The following is a 19,120-nucleotide window of genomic DNA, read 5'->3' on the forward strand; positions in this document are numbered from 1 at the left end:
CAAAGAACAATCAGAAGAGGAAATTAAGAAAACAATTCCATTTATAATAACATGAAAAAGAATGAAAAACTTAGGATTAAATCTAACCAAGGAGATGCTACACTGAAAACTTGTATACTAAAACTTAAAAAACAAGGCTGAAAGATATTAAAGAATACCTAAATAAATGAAAAGACATCCTATATCATGAATTAGTGCTAGCGCTGAATCGCTTCAGGTGTGTCCAACTCTTTGCAACCCTATGGACTGTAGCCCACAAGGCTCCTCTGTCCGTAAGATTCTCCAGGCAAGAATAATGGAGTGGGTTGCCATGCTCTTCTCCAGGGGTCTTCCCACCCAGGGAGCAAACCTACACCTTTTACGTCTCCTACACTGGCGGGTGGCTTCTGTACCACTAGCACCACCTGGGAAATATTATTCATTATTAAAATATCAATACCACCAGAAACAATCTACATATTCAACACAATCCCTGGCAATATTCCAACAGCCTCTTTCAGAGAAATGGAGAAACTGATTCTGAAATTCATATAAAATTGCAAAGAGCCCCAAAGAACTAAAATAATCTTGAAAAAGAATAAAATGTACAAATCACACTTCCTGACTTCAAAACTTACAAAGTTACAGAAATTAAAATAAGTATGGTACTGGCATAAGGAAAGACATACAGGCCAATGGAATAGAACAGAGTTCAGAAATAAATACTTACATATGAAAAAAGTTAAAGTGTTGTTGCTCAGTCCTGTCTTGACTCTGTGACTCTTTGCAACCCTAGGGACGGTGGCCTGTCAGGTTCCTCTGTTCATGGAATTCTCCAGGCAAGAATACTGGAGTGGGTTGCCATTTCCTTCTCTAGGGGATCTTCCCAAACCAGGAATTGAACCTGGGTCTCCGGCACTGCAGGCAGATTCTTTACCCACTGAGCAATGCCAATACATGTCACTCCTGTGATCGTGTTACATTATAAAACACTCAATGAAGTCTTATAATGTAACAACAGCCTGCTTACTCTAAAGACTTTCTTGCTAGCTTGACAAAGTCTAAGTAGCCACTTGTGAAAGCCCACAAGGGAGTGAGGGACCTTCAGGAGCTGAGATAGGCTTCTAGCCCTCAGTCAGCAAGAAGCCAGGGCCTTCAACCACAATGAAACAAATTCTGCCAACAATCTGCATGAGCTTGGAAGTCTATGCTTCTACAGTCAAGTCAAGATATCAAGCAGATATCTTGTTTATAGCCTTGTAAGATCCTACACAGAGTGAAACCATGGCCAGATCCCTACCCACACAGAAACTATGAAGTACAAACATGTGTTTTTTTAAGCAGTTAAACTTATGGTATTTTGTTGCACCAATATACATCTACCTTTCAGATGCAGCAATCTCACATCTAAGAATTTACACTAAAGATACATCTCCAGCAATCCAAAAATAAACATGCACAAGGTTATTAACTATAGCATTATAACTGCAAGATACTGCCAACTTCTTTACTTAAATACCCAAGTATAGGAGATCGAAGTAGTCTGAAACTGTTAAAAAAAAAAAAAAGGATTGACTAAGACCTCCATGAACTGACATACAGCTAATTTAGGATGTATCATTAAGTCAAAAAAATCAAAGTGCAAAATAAAATATATATTATGCTGCAGTTTGTGTATGACAAAAGGGGATACCTTGTGGAGGGGGGGGTCGGAATTCTTACCTACTTACCTCCATAAAAAAGACAGAAAATACAAACAAGAAGGATAAATGAAAAATCAGTAATAGTGATTACCTACGTGGTAGAGTGGGGTAAAGAAAAGACAGAGGAATGAATGACATTTTTTCTGAATATCACTTTTTTTTTATATAGTTTTGTCAAGATGATAGTCCACAAATCAAAAAAATTAAAAAACCAACAGGAATGGGGGAAGAGACAGGGACACGCAACCCTAAAACTAAAAGCAAACAAAAACAAATAAACCTAAATATACTGGATTTCACATAAAAAATATAACCAGACCTCGGGTGAGAAGGCTGAAAGGGAGCTAATTTGAGTAAACAGTGAAGAATATTTCTATTAAAAACCCTTAATTTAGGGGGGAGAATACTTCCTGGAAAATCCTGAACTCCTTTTGGTAGTTTTGTTTTTCCTATAATATGGAGGTAACAATTCTGAAACTTTTGTGTGTATTGTAGAAAAAGAAAGTGTTAGTTGCTCAGTAGTGTCCGACTCTTTGCAACCCCAGGGACTGTAGCTCGCCAGGCTCCTCTGTCCATGGATTTCTCCAGGCAAGAATATTGGAGTGGGTAGCCAGTCCCTTCTCCAAGGGATCTTCCCAACCCAGGAATCAAACTCAGGTCTCCCACATTATAGGCAGATTCTTTACCATCTGAGCTACCAGGGAAGCCCAAGTATTGTAGGACTGAGTGAGTAAGCAAATATACTGATGTCAGAAGCCAGGTTTTTCACTGTGGAAAAGACAGACAGACAGAGAGAATGGGGGAAGCTAAGGTACTTTTGAAAGTACCAAGATGAACTCATGATCTCTAGTGTTTGGGGTGTGTGTTTAAGTTCTATCTGCTAGAAGACCCATAAGCAATGACATCTCAGGAACAATGAACATGCCTAGTATCAAATCTTGGTCTCTACACTCCATTCTACATTAAAAGAAACCAGATCCTTGGGAAAATACCCCACTCCAGGACTTAAGCAGAGAAGACACAAAATTGAACTGAAATGTCTTTATTATTCCAGAAAGTAAGGAAGTGCTCAAAAAACTAATTGAAGCACGCCATGCAAAAAGGACATAGGCACCAACCAACTGGAATCCTACTGGCCAAATCTGAGGAAATTTAAAGAAGAAAATTTAAAAAGCAATGGTAATGGATTATAACCTACTGAATAAATAGGAACCATGAGTCATCCCTGTAATAGATAGATAAGAATATTAACAGAATGCTGGTAACTGTAGAGTTAGAAAATCACCATTCCACAAACATCATAACAAGGTTAGTTCATCCAAGATTCAATGGATGACAATTTTAGGAGAGAGAGGGTTTGCAAAGGAGCAGGATACTAAGTGCATGGTCTCAAAGTATCTCCTCAACAAATGCTTTTTAGTTGCAAGAAGAGAAACAGTAACTAAATAGTGGGAAGAACCAAATAACATCTTGATTAAAATCAATGAGGGGCTAACAGACATTGCATATCTCTGAATAATATCTTGAAAAGGGTACAACATCAACTCTGTATTATTTTGAGAGAGGACACACAAACTAGACCTAACCACGAAGAAGCCTAAGACAATGTCAAACTGAAGAATATTCTATAAAATTACTTCCTCATATTCTTCAAAAATGTCAATGTCATGAAAGTTAAAAAAAAAAAAAACAAGGCCAAGGAACTCTTCCAGATTAAAGACTAAGACATCAGAATTAAACATAACATTCTGGACTGGATCCTGGACTGAACAGAAAAATAAGTGTTACAAAGGACATTATCAGGATAATTTGTGAAATTTAAATATAGACCATAGATGAGAAGGCAATATTCAAGTTTAAATTTCCTCAATCTGGTAACTGCACTGGATTTATGTAAGAGAATATCATTGTTCTCAAGAAAAAACTAAATAATAAGTAGTAAAAAACATGATATAATACAAACTGATCTCTCAAATAGTTTAAATAATTGTGTATATGTACTGCCGTGGATAAACACATAAAAGCGGGAAGAAAGAAGGGAAGTAGGAAAAGGAAACAAAAAAGCAAATGTAAATAATTGGTGAATTTAGGTAAAAAATACACAGGAGCTCTCTATACAATCCATACAACTTCTTGGGTAACTTTGAACTTATTTCAAAATAAAATGCTTTCAAAGAAGAGAAGGGACATACACATATGTAGTGAAATTTCTGGATAGATACATCTAAACTTAAAGATATCAATCAACGAAGAGGGGAAGATGAGGAAAAGGAGGCTTTCTTTCCTCAAAGATCCTTTAAACAATAGAATGAACTCCATCCACTGGTTCTCTTTAAACAGATAACCTCTGAGTCAGGTTCCTAACCTGGGATCCATGGACCAAAGAGGTCTATGGAAAGAATTCACTGTACCTACAAGGGGGTGAAAAAAAAATTACATTTTAATTTCATTAGCCTTTAACTGATATGTTTCTATCAATTGTGAATGCAGCCAACAAACAATAGTAGCTTTAGAAGTACCCATGACTTTAATCACCAACAGGCATTATATATATTTTCACTTCATATTAGCTGTTGAGATTCTCAAAATAACATATAGTATTTAGGTATTTTCAAAATCTATTAAAATCTCCTTTTAAGACTTTTATTTAATGTGATACATGATAAAAGAGCAGGTTATATCACAAGCTTGCTTAAGCATTTTGATAACCATATTTCAAAATAACTGGTTTCTTTGCAATCCTATGTATGTCACTTTACTCATTTAGAAATGTTTTACTGAAAAAGAAAATATGGGCTTCAGACTGTTCAAAGTTTTCATGGCATAAAAAAGTTAAGAATCTCTTCTCTGAGCTATAGATCACTCATTTGCATACAAATATTCCATAAAGAGGAAAATTAAAATAGTTTAGAGCTTTTCACTCTGCCATAAAGCAAATTATAAAAGGATAGACATCATTGATAACGAACATTCAATCTAACCATTATTTAATTTCTAGATAATTTCCCATAGTGCTAGAACAGTAATTACTCAAAACATTAACTGCAATCTCACACAGTTGAAGCACCCAAGAACAGCACATATAACAGCACACACCAACACATGAAAAAATACAGGCACTCAACAACTGTAAAAATGAATCAAGACTGTGAAATTTCTCTTAGAGAAACTCAGTGCTTACATAAAGAAATTGGTTAAAAACAAGATACTATTTACCATTTCTCTTTTGGAAAATTTTTTAAAATTTCTTTAATGATTGGTTGGTAGCAGGCATCCCTTTCTGCTTTCCCAGTTTCACTCCAGTCTCTCACAAACTGTTTCAATGTGGATTTTAACTTATCCATGTCAAACGTAGATGCTGGCATAATCTTTCCATTCCCCTGTTTAAAAAACAGAAATCAATTAGTTTTTCAGAAAGTAATCACTCTTGCATATGGTTATAGTTAAATAATCACGCTATAAAGATACTTTATAGATGGTTTAGAAGGTAAATCACTAGCCTCTCACCTCAACCTGGGTTCAAGTGCAGCTTGAGACCCTAAATGAAAAGAGTTTGGTGGTCTCACTTCTACCCTCAATAAATTATGGCTCATTAATCATGAAGCCACCATCTAACTAAGCAATCCGTACGCATGAGAGGATCGGAACTGGACTGCTATGGAGACCAAACTCTAAGAGAGGGAAGAAAGTTCCTTCAGGTCACTCATGGGACAGCATGGACAGGCTCAAGTGGCCCAACTCCATCTACCCTGTGGATACAAAATGGACTTGAGCTCCTATTTCTGCCAGTTCCTTGAGAGTTATAAGTAAAAATAATTTTTTTAAAGTAAAAGATGAATATCAATAGCTGAAAATTTCAAGGTAAATTAATTTTACATAGCTAGTAAAATTGTTTATAAAAATGTATGTCACTAACTCCACATGCTGTAATAGTCAGAACACTATGTGAAAGGTGTATCAAAATGCATTTTGTATATATTAGTATATTTGGGGGGGGAGGGGGAATCTGCCAACAAATCCAGTTTCCAGTATACTGTGCTATCAAGCCTAATAAAAGGGACTGAACATAAGTGAAAATATTTTCCAAGTAGAGCAAATGAGCCGTGCAAAATTACAGAAACGAAATCCAGAAAGATCTCAAAATAGAGAGATTAAAGCCTAAAATAAAAACAAAGAGAACAAAATTTCACATACATCTTCTCCATATTCTTTATTTTCAAACATATGTATGCAATCATTCACAATGGTCAGTAGTATTTCTTGATTATGATCAACACATTTCCGGATCTTGTCCAAGTGAAGAAGAAACTGAGGAAGTAGTTTCTGTTGATTAGCTGGGAGTGATCGAAACTGTCTTTCTGTTCGGTGCACTCGCTCATGCATACTGGTGCTAAAACATAAAAGGTGTTTTTTTAATTGGCAAAAGAATTCTCACCAGAGGCCAATCTTAAAATATTTAAGGTTGTCTTCCTGTACAAATTATTTCCTTATAATGTATACTGTCCAGCCATTTACAATCTTTCAGTTTTTTAAAGGATACTGACTTATGAAGTTTTCTATGTTGTCATCGTATTATAAACTCTCTAAGCAACTAAACAAAAGACCAATAGTTTAAAACATCTGCATCAATTAGAAGGGAGGAAAAAAAGCAAACATAAAGAGGATTAATGCACAATAAGTTTATTTTTATGATTTCAATTTCCAAAAAAAGGTTTTCAGCAAAACAGCTGAATGCTTTAGACTTATCCATCAAGTAGCAGAATGCTGCTCTAAAATCAGAATATACACAATATGTGTTTTAAAATTACTGAGTCAACCAAGTTGAATTTTTTAAAAAATACTGTAAATGATCTTACATGCCACAAAAGTAGTAAACAAATGAAAAACTGAAATTCTATAGCTTTTTATACAACAACATTCACAACAGTTTCCAGATAACTCTAAAGGTCACTTTGAGGACAACCAATTTATAAAACCTAATAAGAACATCATTTTTAAAAGTTAAATAATACACTCACAATGAAATATCATTTTACATCAGTCAGATGGGCAAAATTGAAACACCTGACTATCTGAAATATTGGTAAAAATGTGGAAGATTTAGAATATTTATATTCTGATTGATGGTGGGTGCATAAGTTAGTACAACCACTTCAGAAAATTTAGCATTACCTAGTAAAAACTTAATATGCACACTCCCTATGACCTAGCAATCATACACCTTTAGACACAAAATCAAGAAACTCTTGCAAATGGGCACATGACACATGAAAGTCTCATCACAGCACTGTAAGCAATAACAAGCAAAAAATCTGGAAACAACCCAGAAAGTCCATCTCCAATAGACTGAACAAAGAAAATACAGTATAGTTGTACAATGGAATACAATCAATCAATACAGCTACACATAATAAAATGGATAAAACTCAGGAACAAAATATTTGTTGGAAAAAAGCAAGTTGCAGAAAAATACATAATGTACAAATTTCATCTTATATAAAAATAAGCAATATATTTTAGGGACTGAACATATGTAGAAAAACTACAAGGAAAGCAAGGAAATGAAAATTCAGGAAAATTATGTCCTTTGAGGGGAAAAGGATAAGATAATGTTCTTTTTTTAAACTGAGTGGTAGATGTTCACTGCATCATTCTTTACAATTTACATATACAAATAAACAAATACATAAATGCATGATGTGTTTCTTTTAAACGTTCTTTGGCATTTACTCAGTGCTAAATGGAAATGAAAAATACTCTTTTTCATTTGGTTGCGTGAATCCCTCTAGTCATCCAGATAATTCTCTCATTTTTATCTTATGTCAAATCAGTGTCTAATTTCTGAACAGTCACATCTAAGGAGATTCTGAAGAAACCCTTGACAAAACTTATGCAAAAATCTGGTCACATTTTTAGAAGATTGTGTGTGGTGGTATTCCGAGGGTGGTTAGGGCTAATGTAAACTGGAGTTGGCAGTGGTTGCACCAATTGCTGCTTCCTGATCTGGACTGAAATCCAGGTTATGCTACGTATTTGCTATGTGACTCTTGGCAAGTTACTTCCTTTCTCTGTGCCTCAACTGCCTCATATACATAAACAAGGAATATATAATGATGATAATGATAGAAACTATGATTTATTGAGACTTAGAAAGTGTCAGGCACTAAACCAAGTCACTTAAAATGAATTACTCTGAAAAACATACATAAAACTCCATGAGGCAAATACCAGAATACCCCTCTGCCTACCTAATACATTTCACTGAAACTGTAACAAAATAATGCACACTACACACTTAGCCCAGTGCCTAAAACATAATTAGAGCTCAAATATAGGAGGTATATCTAATTTATGAAGCTAATATATACATAGCAAAAATATGAAAAATACAGAGCAGTGAAAGTACTCAGGGGGGGTAAGTTCCTAATAATTCCTCTTCTAGAGGTAAGCACTTCAAACTCTTTGGCATATTTCTGCTTTATTGCTGTTGTTTAAGACAAAGTAATCTAATACCTTTCTAGTCAAAAATGCAGCATGTCACTTGGAAGTGCTTAGAAGTGGAGAATCACAGGTCTCATGCAAGACCTACTGAAATGTAATCTGCCTTTTAACAAGATCATCAAGTGACTCACTTACATATTAAAGTTTTAGAAATACTGAACTTCTTCATCCTTTAAAAATAATTTTCCCAGGGCAGAAAAAGTTCTCAAATGACTATATGACAAATGACTAAAAGGGCTGCTCATCATCCCATCTTACACAACCAAAATTTACTTAGCTATTTCCCAAACACTGGGCATCTAGATACTTTCACCTGTCTACACAATGTACTTTTTATGTTCAAAATCTATCTATATGTTAGAGGAAAAAAAATTACCACAAATTCCCAAAAGAATTACCACATCAGAAAAGGGAAGAATTTGTAAAGTTCTTGATACAAACTGATTTTCAGAAAAACTGTATCAACTGACATCCCTATCAGTAGAGTATGACACTAAGAAACTACTTAAAGTCAGCAAACAGCAGAGCTGCAACAGTTTATAATATACTGTGAACAGGTTAAACAGTCTCACAGTAATTCCTTCCTTGAATTCCTGGGCACTAGATGCCCTACAACCACCCTCTGAGCACACCTCAAAACTCAACATTTCCTACCTGAACTTAGCACATGTCCCACCAAAGAAATCTGTACTTCTTCCTAAATGGCTGCTGTTGCTCAATGGTACATCATACATCCACCAAGTCAGAAATTAATGAGTCATCCTAAAATGCCTCTTCTCATAGCTCACACGATCAAGAAGACCAGAATCCTTTTGTGCGTGCGAGCATGTTCAGTCACTCAGTCGTGACTTTTTGTGACCCCATAGACTGTAGCCTGCCAGGCTCCTGTCTGTGGGATTTTTTAACTGGGGCTAATTTCACTCTTCTGTAAATGCTTACATCACCAATGTGCTTAAGACAGCGGTGGACAAGTTATGACCTCCTGGCTACTTGCCTGTTTTCGTTAAGAGTTCTACTGGAACACAGCTATGCTCATTCCTCCACATACTGCCTGTGGTTGCTTTCATACAAGCACACAGGCCTACAATTTAACAAAGACCACCTAGCTCTCAGTTTAAAATATTCATTGCTTGGCTCTTTAAGAAAAGTTTGCCAACCCTGTTTTAAAGGAATATTTTACAACCTTCAGACTCTCCTTGGTTCTAAACTGAGTCAGCATTAAGAGGCCACATCCTTGGGTACCTAAGAGGAGAAAGTAGGGTCAGTGGCTGTATTTCCTCAAGTGTATCCGTACCTCAAGCTCCCTCTACAAGGCAGTGACCCCAACTCTGACTCAGTCACCTTTTATAAGAGTGGGTCCAATGATAGGTCTAGCCAAGAATCACAGACCCATTCCTGTGCTCCTGTTGAACTATTCTAGAATTCCAAACAGGGAAACATATCTATTCAGCAGAGTGTCTCAACCCATTTTAAATATTTATTAAATACCCAAAGTTGAAATTGTCTTACTAGCATCACTGCTTACAAATATAGGGTAAATTTTTAGTTAATGCTTTTAGATTTCAGGCCAGACTCTACCACAATTTGGTTGGACAAGCCTGTGCAAGTTGCTTGCTTCTTTACATGCCTATCCCCTCACCCCTGAGCTCTACATCTCAGTTTTTAAGATCCCACCTAACTGCTATTTCTAAAAGTAGGACATTTCTGACAAGACCTTTAATATTTCAAATGTAGCATACCCTATATGAGTAGGTATCTCCATTTATAACAAAAGTGGTAATTTAAGGCTAACATTTTTTGCTATTCAGTACAATGCTATAATCATTTTACCTTAGTGAGACTATGTCATCTAAGCAAAATCTATAGGAAGTACAAAATTGAAAGCCACTGGAAAGAGAAAATACTAATCAGAAGACATTTCTTGCCTCACAGCCTTTATCTAAATCTCCTATATCCTGACGAAAAGACAGTGAGCAGTAAAACCCAGTTCTCCAATAGATGGATTTACCTGCTAATGGTCTAGAATAGGACTGTCCCTAAGAACTTATTACAATGATGGAAAGGCTTACATCTGCACTGTCCAAGACAGCAGACAACAGCCACGTGTGGCTGCTGAGCACCTGAAATGTGGCTACTGAGACTGAAAAGACGAACTGTAAATCTTACTACATTTTAATTAATTTAAGCTTAAATTCAGCCAGATGTGATTAATGGCTATTATATTGGGCAGTATAGCTCTATAAGATGATAAAATGTTGGAAGGTAATAATCCAGTGTTTTCTGCTACACAATCGTTTCTGTAATTCTAAACATATGTTTAACTCTATATTATTTTTAGTATAAGGGATTTCAATTCTTTTTTGAGTACATACAAATAAGAAGGATTATTGTAAAAAAGGAAATTTTCCTCGATCTCACACTGAACTGCTACAGAAGAGGGAGAAGAGTATAGGAAACACTATCACAACCACCTGAACACACACACAGTGCCCCTTTCTGTATTACCACACTTGGGTCCTAGTTTCAGATCAAAATCCCTTGCCCTCCCCCACAAAAAGGCCCAGCTGATACTTAATCATGAATATCAATTCTAAAGTAGTCCTAACACATACTACACCTAATGTTACAAACACACATTTTAACTGTGTCTTCTACAGTCCCAGGACATTTCCCAATATTCTTTCTACATTTTTTCAACAGTAAAATATACCAGACTTTTCTGTACCTACCACTTTGAGCTACCTAATGTCAGCTTCTCTTCCAGACATAATACTTGAAACAAATTCAATTCTCTGGTTGTCTGCCTTTCTCCCTCTGTTGATACTAATAAAATCCCCGTACTACTAATTCCCTTCAGAGCTCCGTAAGTAATGTGGTCCATGGTTCATATGCCTGGGTTTAATCAGTAAATTATTTCATCAAGATCTTTCAACTTCAAAAAGTCACGTCACAAATGTAATCAGAGTCTAAATAAGCTTTTATTAAACAAGTTTTGAAATTCAGAATAGTAACAAACTAACCATCAGTTACAAACTGACAAACTACCTGGGAATGACAAATGTACTTCTTTGCTACTACTCGTCCTGTTAAAAATAGAGTTCCAACAAAACGCCAGGCACTGGTGACATAAAAATAAATAAGGCTCAGTCCCTGCCCTTGAGGAGGTCAGTCAAGCAATATTAAAAAATTTGCATAAAGCACAGCAGGAGCCCATCTAAGGGAACAGTTTTACTTGAGAAGGAGGTCACATCTATCAGATTCCACATGCAGACTCAGAACACAGTAGTCGGTGGACTCATCCCGCACACGAATAAAAGTGCTTTCTTTACCTGAAAACCCAGTTGTTTTAAGTCCCTTTCAGATCTTGTAATTACAAGTTTGTGACTAAGCTACTTTAAGATTTATTTATAAGAAAGTCCAAGTTAGGAAGTTTAAAAGTCCTACCATGATGCCCAATCCAGTGAGAATTCGATACATATTTGCAGAAAAGATCATAAAGGCTACAGTGTTTTCTCTGATCCTACAGTGTTTTCTCTCATTTCCCTCCCTAAAAATTTGCAAATTTTAGAACATCCGGACTATCTGCGACCTTAATTTCATCCACCAGTTAAAGACACTGAGTGGCATCATTCACTCGCTCACCACAAAAGTGCCTGTGCGTTCACCGCGCCAAATGGGGGGTGGGGGTAGGGGACCACAAAAGTGCCTGTGCGTTCACAGCGCCGGGAGGGCAAGAGAGGTGCGGCTAGGACGGGGAGGGCCAGGGGATCTTAATGCTGCCCTCAACAAGAATTGGCAACAGTTTGGGGAAAATGTCCTACAGCATCCCACGTGTAGGTGAACTTGGGTTCTCCGTCTGTTCAGTTTGGAGGACATCGACAACACAAACAAATCATGCCCAGCACTGGACGATTTTACCATCAACATCTTCTATCTGAAATTCTTACAGCACTTTTCCGGTCATCCCCACGGGCCTCAAAGCCAAACCTTTAACGAGGGATGGAAGGCAAGAGGGCTAATCTGATCCTGAGGTCAGAAGACAAGAGGCTGAGCAGCAGACGGCGCGGCAGACACGCGGGTGTGCTGGGCCGGGAGGGGCTAAGGTGGTGCGAGATGACTCGGGGGCCCGGAGGTCAGCTCAGGCGGCCCGGTTCCGACGCCCCGGAGGCGTGGCGTCCGGCGGGTCCGCCGCAAGCGGCTGGCGCCCCGACGGGCTGAGCCGGGGTCCGCCACGGGCTCCTTACCCGTAGTAGCGGAAGGCATTTATGATCTTCCAGAAGTGCTCGCGCTCGAGCCTCTCCTCCTCTTCCTCCGTGCTGCGCGCGGCCGCCGCCGCCGCCGCCGCCGAAACTGCCGCGGCGGAGCCCAAACGCCCGGCGGAGAACTGCACTTCCACCTCCTCGCTCCCGCCGCCTCCCCCGCGGCCGCCGCCGCCTCCCCCGCAGCCCTCCGGCAGCTGAGAAGCGGGCGGCGGTGGGCGCCGCCGTCGCTGCATCGCCGCCGCGGCCCTCAGCCTGGCTCGCTTGCGTCTCGCCGCGACTGAAAGCGTGGTGGTGGCTGCTCGGCCTTCCTCTAGACGGCGCCCGCCGCGGACATGCCCCCTGCTCGCGGCGCGCTCCGCCCCCGCCGCCCTGAGGCCTCCATCCGCGCCGGGCTCCGCCAGGTCTTCAGAGCTCCCGAAACGACAGCGCCTGCGCATTCGAGAGCCCGACGAAGGACCGCAGCCACCTGCGCTTACTTTATGCCAGGCTTCTGCGACAGCGTCCTTACGTCACGGCGACACGTGAAGTGGGCGGAGCTAAGTGCCAGATGGGTGGGGCGAAGGAGATTGCTGGTGGGTTAGGGCTGGCCACTTACGGGAACCGCGTGGTTCCGCCTTTAGAGCCAGACTTCTGATTAAGGTTAACATACTAGAAAGGAAGAAAAATACAGGAAAAAAGTTCAGCTTTGATGAATTTTCTGAACTTTTATTTCAGAAAGTCTAGAAGGAAGGCCTTGCATTCACCCTAATTTAACTTTTAATTTATTAAGTGAATTTCTGTTTTTAATTGCATAAAGGGAGAGGGACACGGTCATCTTTCCAGTATTTGGGGACCTAGAAAAGTCCTAATCCCACCCTGGACTGGTCATGGCAGCAGATCAGGAAAAATTCAGGACCCTATGTAGTACACGCACTTCGGAAGCCCACCAAAGCTCACAGCCATAGCGGTGCACGACTAATGGTACCCCATAGCAAGGTCAGAGTTAACCACTAACTCTTCTTTCACTTTTCTCTCCATTTCTCTATGAACTCCTGAATAAAACGGCTGCCTTACCTGCACTTAGTGTTATTCTTAGAAAATAACTCATTCCACTCAATTTAATCTACCATCGAGGAAATTAGTCTTTCAAAATAATGGTGTGTACCTTCCCAGTCGCGTCTCCCACTTTGCGACCCCATGGACTACATAGCCCGCCAGGCTCCTCTGTCCCTGGGATTGTCCCAGCAAGAATACTGTAACTAGTTGCCATTCCCTTCTCCAGGGGATCTTACCTCCCAGGGACAGAACAAGCATCTCCCTCTCCCCAGCCGCACACCCACCCCCCCATCGTCTGCATTGCAAGCAGTTTCTTTACCTCGGAACCATCAGGGAAGCACTTCAAAACAATGGTAAAACTGTTTAATTCTCAACAACAATAAACTTGTCCTGGGGCCACAAATTCTGTTAAAAAGATATAATCACGTTGAAAATGAAGTGGCTTCATTTTCATAATTTAGTAATCAAAAAAAAAGGCAGTTTAAAGTACTGTGGTTATCTATGTTAATAACATATAGAAATGTTACATATTACATATAGAAATGCTGCTGCTGCTGCTGCTAAGTCGCTTCAGTCGTGTCCGACGCTGTGCGACCCCATAGACGGTAGCCCACCAGGTTCCCCCTGTCCCTGGGATTCTCGAGGCAAGAACACTGGAGTGGGTTGCCATTTCCTTCTCCAATGTATGAAAGTGAAAAGTGAAAGCGAAGTCGCTCAGTCGTGTCCGACTCTTCGTGACCGACTCTTCGTGACCCCATGGACTGTAGCCCACCAGGGTCCTCCACCCGTGGGATTCTCCAGACAAGAGTACTGGAGTGGGGTGCCATTGCTACATTTCTATATAATATTTTTATAAAGTTTAAAGTCTAAAAATAAAAAATAAAGTCTATTTCTTCTTTGAATAGCAATGCAGTAATACATGGTTCAAAATTAAAAAGGGAAATGCAAAGGTTACAAATGTGAAGTTTCCTTACCCTGTCCCTAACCACTCATACCCCCTTTCAGATAAATGCATTGATTTCTTGGAGACTTCCTTGGTGGTGCAATGGCTAGGAACCCATCTGCAAAGGCAGGGGACACGGGTTCAATCCCTGGTCAGGGAACATTCCATATGCCAAGGAGCAACTGAATCCCACACCCTCTAGAGCCTGCTAGCCACAAGTTCAAAGCCTGCAGCCTAGAGCCTGTGCTCTACAACTAGAGAAGTCATAGCAATGAGAAGCCCGCACACCACAACTATAGAGCAGCCCCAATTCTCTGCAACCAGAGAAAGCCTGTGTGCAGCAAGGAAGACCCAGTGCGGCCATAAATAAATAAAGAGATAAAGCAGTGTGTATATATATAAAAAAACTAACCACCCATAATATATCAGATCAGATCAGTCGCTCAGTCGTGTCCGACTCTTTGCGACCCCATGAATCACAGCACGCTAGGTCCCCCTGTCCATTACCAACTCCCAGAGTCACTGAGACTCACGTGTGTGTGTGTGTGTGTGTATAAATTTCTTGTTTATTTTTCCAAATTTTCTATCCAGTACCATTTCTCTTAGGGTCTGGTGCTTGGAAGCTATGTATAAATTCTCATAACTTTAACTGTTACCAATGCTGTTTTCATGTGCTTGGGCTTAGTCGCTCAGTTGTGTCCAACCCTTTGGACCCGATGGAGCCCACCAGGCTCCTCTGTCAGTGGAATTCTCCAAGCAAGACTACTGGAGTGGGTTGCTATGCCCTTCTCCAGCTGTTTTCATATGCACACACAAATTATACATATCATAATTTGTTACTTGTGTCATGCTGCTGTCAACTTAAAAAATGCACAACGTGAGGATTTCAAGTTAAGTTTTATTTGGGGCAAAATGAGCATTGCAGCCCAGGAGACAGCACCCCATATTGCTCTGAGAAATTGCTCCAAAGAGGTACGGGGAAGGGACAGTATATATGTGATTTTGGTAAAGGGGGAGTACATGCAATCAAGCATATACTTTAGGTAGAACATTTCTGTTAGTCTTATTTAGCTTCTGCTAGTCATGAGAAACAGTTTTTACCATGAAGGATTTTGGTGCTCTTCTAGATATGAGGAAATATAAGAATTCGGCTCATAAAATCAACTCCTTAGAATATCTAACAATCTGAAGATCTGTCCTGCCAGTTCTTCTCCGAGCACAGAGTGCCTCCTTTTTACTCTCCACACTGAACTCCTTCAGGGACCGTTAAAGGTCAGCAGCTGCAGCAACTCATGATTTAATCCTTGTGAGTGTTAGATAGCAAGCACCCATGGCAAGTGCCAATTTGTAGTTGACACTATCTAACATTTAATATTTTATATTTTGTTTTTCTCTATTGTATCACTTTATTTGTTCCTTACCTCAATTCTGTGAAGGAAGTCTTGTTATCTTCCTTTAACAAATGAAGAGGATTTCCCTAGTGGTCCAGTGGTTAAGAATTTACCTGCTAATGCAGGGGACGCAGGTTCAATCCCTGGTCTGAGAAAATCCCACATGCCTCAAAGCAACTAAGCCCCTGCGCTACAATTGCTGAGCCCGCATGCCTAGAGCCCACAAACAGCAACAGGAGAAGCTACCACAATGAAAAGCCTGCCCACCAGAACTAGAAAGTGGCCCACACTCGCCACAACTAGAGAAAGCCTGTGCAGCAACAAAGACCTAGTGCAGTCAAAACTAAATAAATTTTTTAAATAATTAACTTTAAAAAGTGAAGACAGACTCAGAAAATTAACTGTCTTACGCAGGGACACGTAAATAGCAGAGCTGAAGTATATTCATTCATTCTTTCCAACGAATGTGTTGGTTCCCTCCTTTACCTCTTGCACTGAGCTAAAGGCAGCCAAAAGCTAATAGAAGCATGGACTTCTCATTTTTGCTCTGCCAGTTAGTAAGTGTGATCTGTTTAAAAAGCTACTTGAGGTCTAGACTGTATTGTTTCTAAAATGGATATACAGGGCCATTGGGAGAAATAAATGAGATAAAGAGTGAAAATATCTGGTATATTGGCTTAATAAATGTTTTCTCTCCTTTCAGCTCTTTAGAATACACTTTTTACCTTCTTTTAAAACACTTTTCTTAAGACTTCCTCTTTCTAACTTCTTGGCAATGAGTTTCTCTTACAGGAATCTCCCAAAAATCTTCCCAAATAAAATGGAGCCCTTTGGGCTGAAAGTTTTGTAATGTTTTCATCCAGATGTCAATTAATATCCAAGAATTAATATCCAAAACACACTAATAATCCCTTAGTTTTCCCAGTTCTACCAACAAATTTACATGCATGCGTTCTCAGTCACTCTGTTGTGTCTGACTCTTTTTCAACCCCATGGACTGTAGCCCGCCGGGCTTCTCTGTCCACGGGATTTCCCGGGCAAGAATACTGGAGTGGGTTGCCATTTCCTCCTCCAGGGGATCTTCTCCACCAAGGAACTGAACCAGCATCTCCTCCACTGGCATGTGGATTCTTTACCACTTTGCACCTTGGAAGCCCACCAACAAAGTTATTCCTTTGTTATTCTCAAGGTTGTTGTATAGTGAATTTGTTGTTGTTCAGTCACTAAGTCACGTCCAACTCTTTTCAGCCCCATGAACTGCAGTGCACCAGTCTTCTCTGTCCATCACTATCTTCCTGAGCTTGCTCAAACTCATGTCCATCGAGTCAGTGATGCCATTCAACCATCTCATCCTCTGTCCCCCCCTTCTCCCGCCTTCAATCTTTCCCAGCATCAGGGTCTTTTCTAATGAGTCAGTTCTTCACATCAGGTGGCCAAAGTATTAGAGCTTCAGCTTCAGCATCAGTCCTTCCAATGAATATTCAGGGTTTATTTCCTTTAGGATTGACTGGTTTGATATCCTTGCTGTCCAAGGGACTATCAAGAGTATTCTCCAGCACCACAATTGGAAAGTGTCAGTGCTCAGCCTTCTTTATGGTCCAACTCTCACATCCATACCTGACTACTGGAAAAACCATAGCTTTGACTATACAGACCTTTGTTGGAAAAGTGATGTCTCTAGTTTTTAATATACTATCTAGGTTTGTCATAGCTATTCTTCCAAAGAGCAAGCATTTTTAAATTTCATGGCTGCACTCACTGTCCGCATTGATTTTGGAGCCCAAGAAAATTAAATCTGACACTGTTTCTACATTTTCCCCATCTATTTGCCATGAAGTGATAGGATCAGTTGCCATGATCTTAGTTTTTTGAATGTTGAGTCTATAATAAATAAATGTTTGTAAATAAAGATTTAGAAATAAACAAGCCTTTTCACCTATTAATCATAACCAGTCCATCCTAAAGGAACTCAGTCCTGAATGTTCATTTGAAGGACTGATGTTGAAGCTGAAACTCCAGTACTTTGGCCACCTGCTGTGAAGAGCTGACTTATTTGAAAAGATGCTGATGCTGGAAAAAATTGAAGGAGAGAGGAGAGGGGGATGACAGAGGATGAGATGGTTGGATGGCATCCTACTCAATGGACATGAGTTTGAGTAAACTTTGGGAGTTGGTGATGGACAGGGAGGCCTGGCGTGCTGCAGTCCATGGGGTCACAAAGAGTCAGACACTACTGAGTGACTGAACTGAACTGAACTGATATTTGTATTTGTCTCACATTCCCCAAGTGGATATTTCACTGAAAGTCTGTGCTTGTATATTATGTTGGTTTACCTTTTAACCAGATGCTTTCCCTGTCAGACTCTTAAGTTCTTTGGGGGTAAGAGGCATATGTGTTTTGTTCAAGCCCATATTCCCAAACATCCAGCACAATATCTGTCTCATGAAGATTTTCTAAAACCAGTTTATGGAATGAATGAAAGAATTTACAAGTGTTAAACACTGCCTACATCATTGCCTTTAACTTAGTACTTACAGTAGTATCATCATTCCTGGTTTCTTAACAGATGAAAACACTGTTAATTTAAAGACTTTAAGTAACACTATCAACGTCATACAGTTCCTAAATGGTAAAGCCCAGGTCTGAAAGGAAGTGGACAAAGCTAAAAAAAACTTTCAATCCCTGGATTTACTGCCTCAACTCAAGTTGATCTTATTTTTTCTAAATAAGTTTCATGAAGTCTTTTTTTTTTAACTTTTGCAAATAACATTGCAAATACTTTTCTTTTTTTTTAATTATTATTATCATTTTGCTCACAGCCTGTGAGACTTCAGTAACCCTGGATATGAAGCACAGATTCTTAACCACTGGATCACCAGGGAAGTCCCACAAATAATTGTTTACAGCAATTTGACATTCGAGGTGGGCAAGAAAAGATATGTATATGTTGCTGATGAAAAATGAGAGACTAGATTATTCAAGAAATATGCTTATGCAGAGAAACTCTTTCCTACTCTTTAATGTTTAAATATCTTGTTTTTATAAACAAAGATTCAAGCTGCTATTGATCTAAGGGCCTCATGGAAAAAGGGAAAAGCAGGTAGAAACTTTAAGTAGACTCTTAATATCAGAGTCTACTTATAATCATCATCATTCTAGGATTTACAGGTTCTCCTTGGAATCCCTCCAGTAAGTCTGCTCTTTTTGAGTACTGTCTTCAACTCAGAACTAGCTAGTTTTGCTTCTGTTTTCTTTGTTCTATTAATAATACCTGGATTTAGGCTAAAGATACCATGGTTTGTCTT

At 39.4% G+C, this 19,120-nt stretch overlaps 1 protein-coding gene across 1 annotated transcript in view; it reads right to left on the reverse strand.

Annotated features, from left to right (window-relative positions):
• Positions 1–12,948, reverse strand: part of CARNMT1 (carnosine N-methyltransferase 1) — a 42,234-nt gene extending 29,286 nt beyond the window's left edge. The window contains exons 1-3 of the mRNA XM_061425554.1: positions 12,428–12,948; positions 5,877–6,072; positions 4,899–5,062 (exon numbers count right to left, since the gene is read on the reverse strand). Coding sequence (XP_061281538.1) covers positions 4,899–5,062; positions 5,877–6,072; positions 12,428–12,882 — 815 coding nt within the window. The 5' untranslated portion in view covers positions 12,883–12,948. The remainder of the gene's footprint in view (positions 1–4,898; positions 5,063–5,876; positions 6,073–12,427) is intronic.
• Positions 12,949–19,120: the final 6,172 nt, after the last annotated feature.

Source organism: Bos javanicus, chromosome 8 (assembly GCF_032452875.1).
Source record: "Bos javanicus breed banteng chromosome 8, ARS-OSU_banteng_1.0, whole genome shotgun sequence".
NCBI classification, from domain to species: Eukaryota; Metazoa; Chordata; class Mammalia; order Artiodactyla; family Bovidae; genus Bos; species Bos javanicus.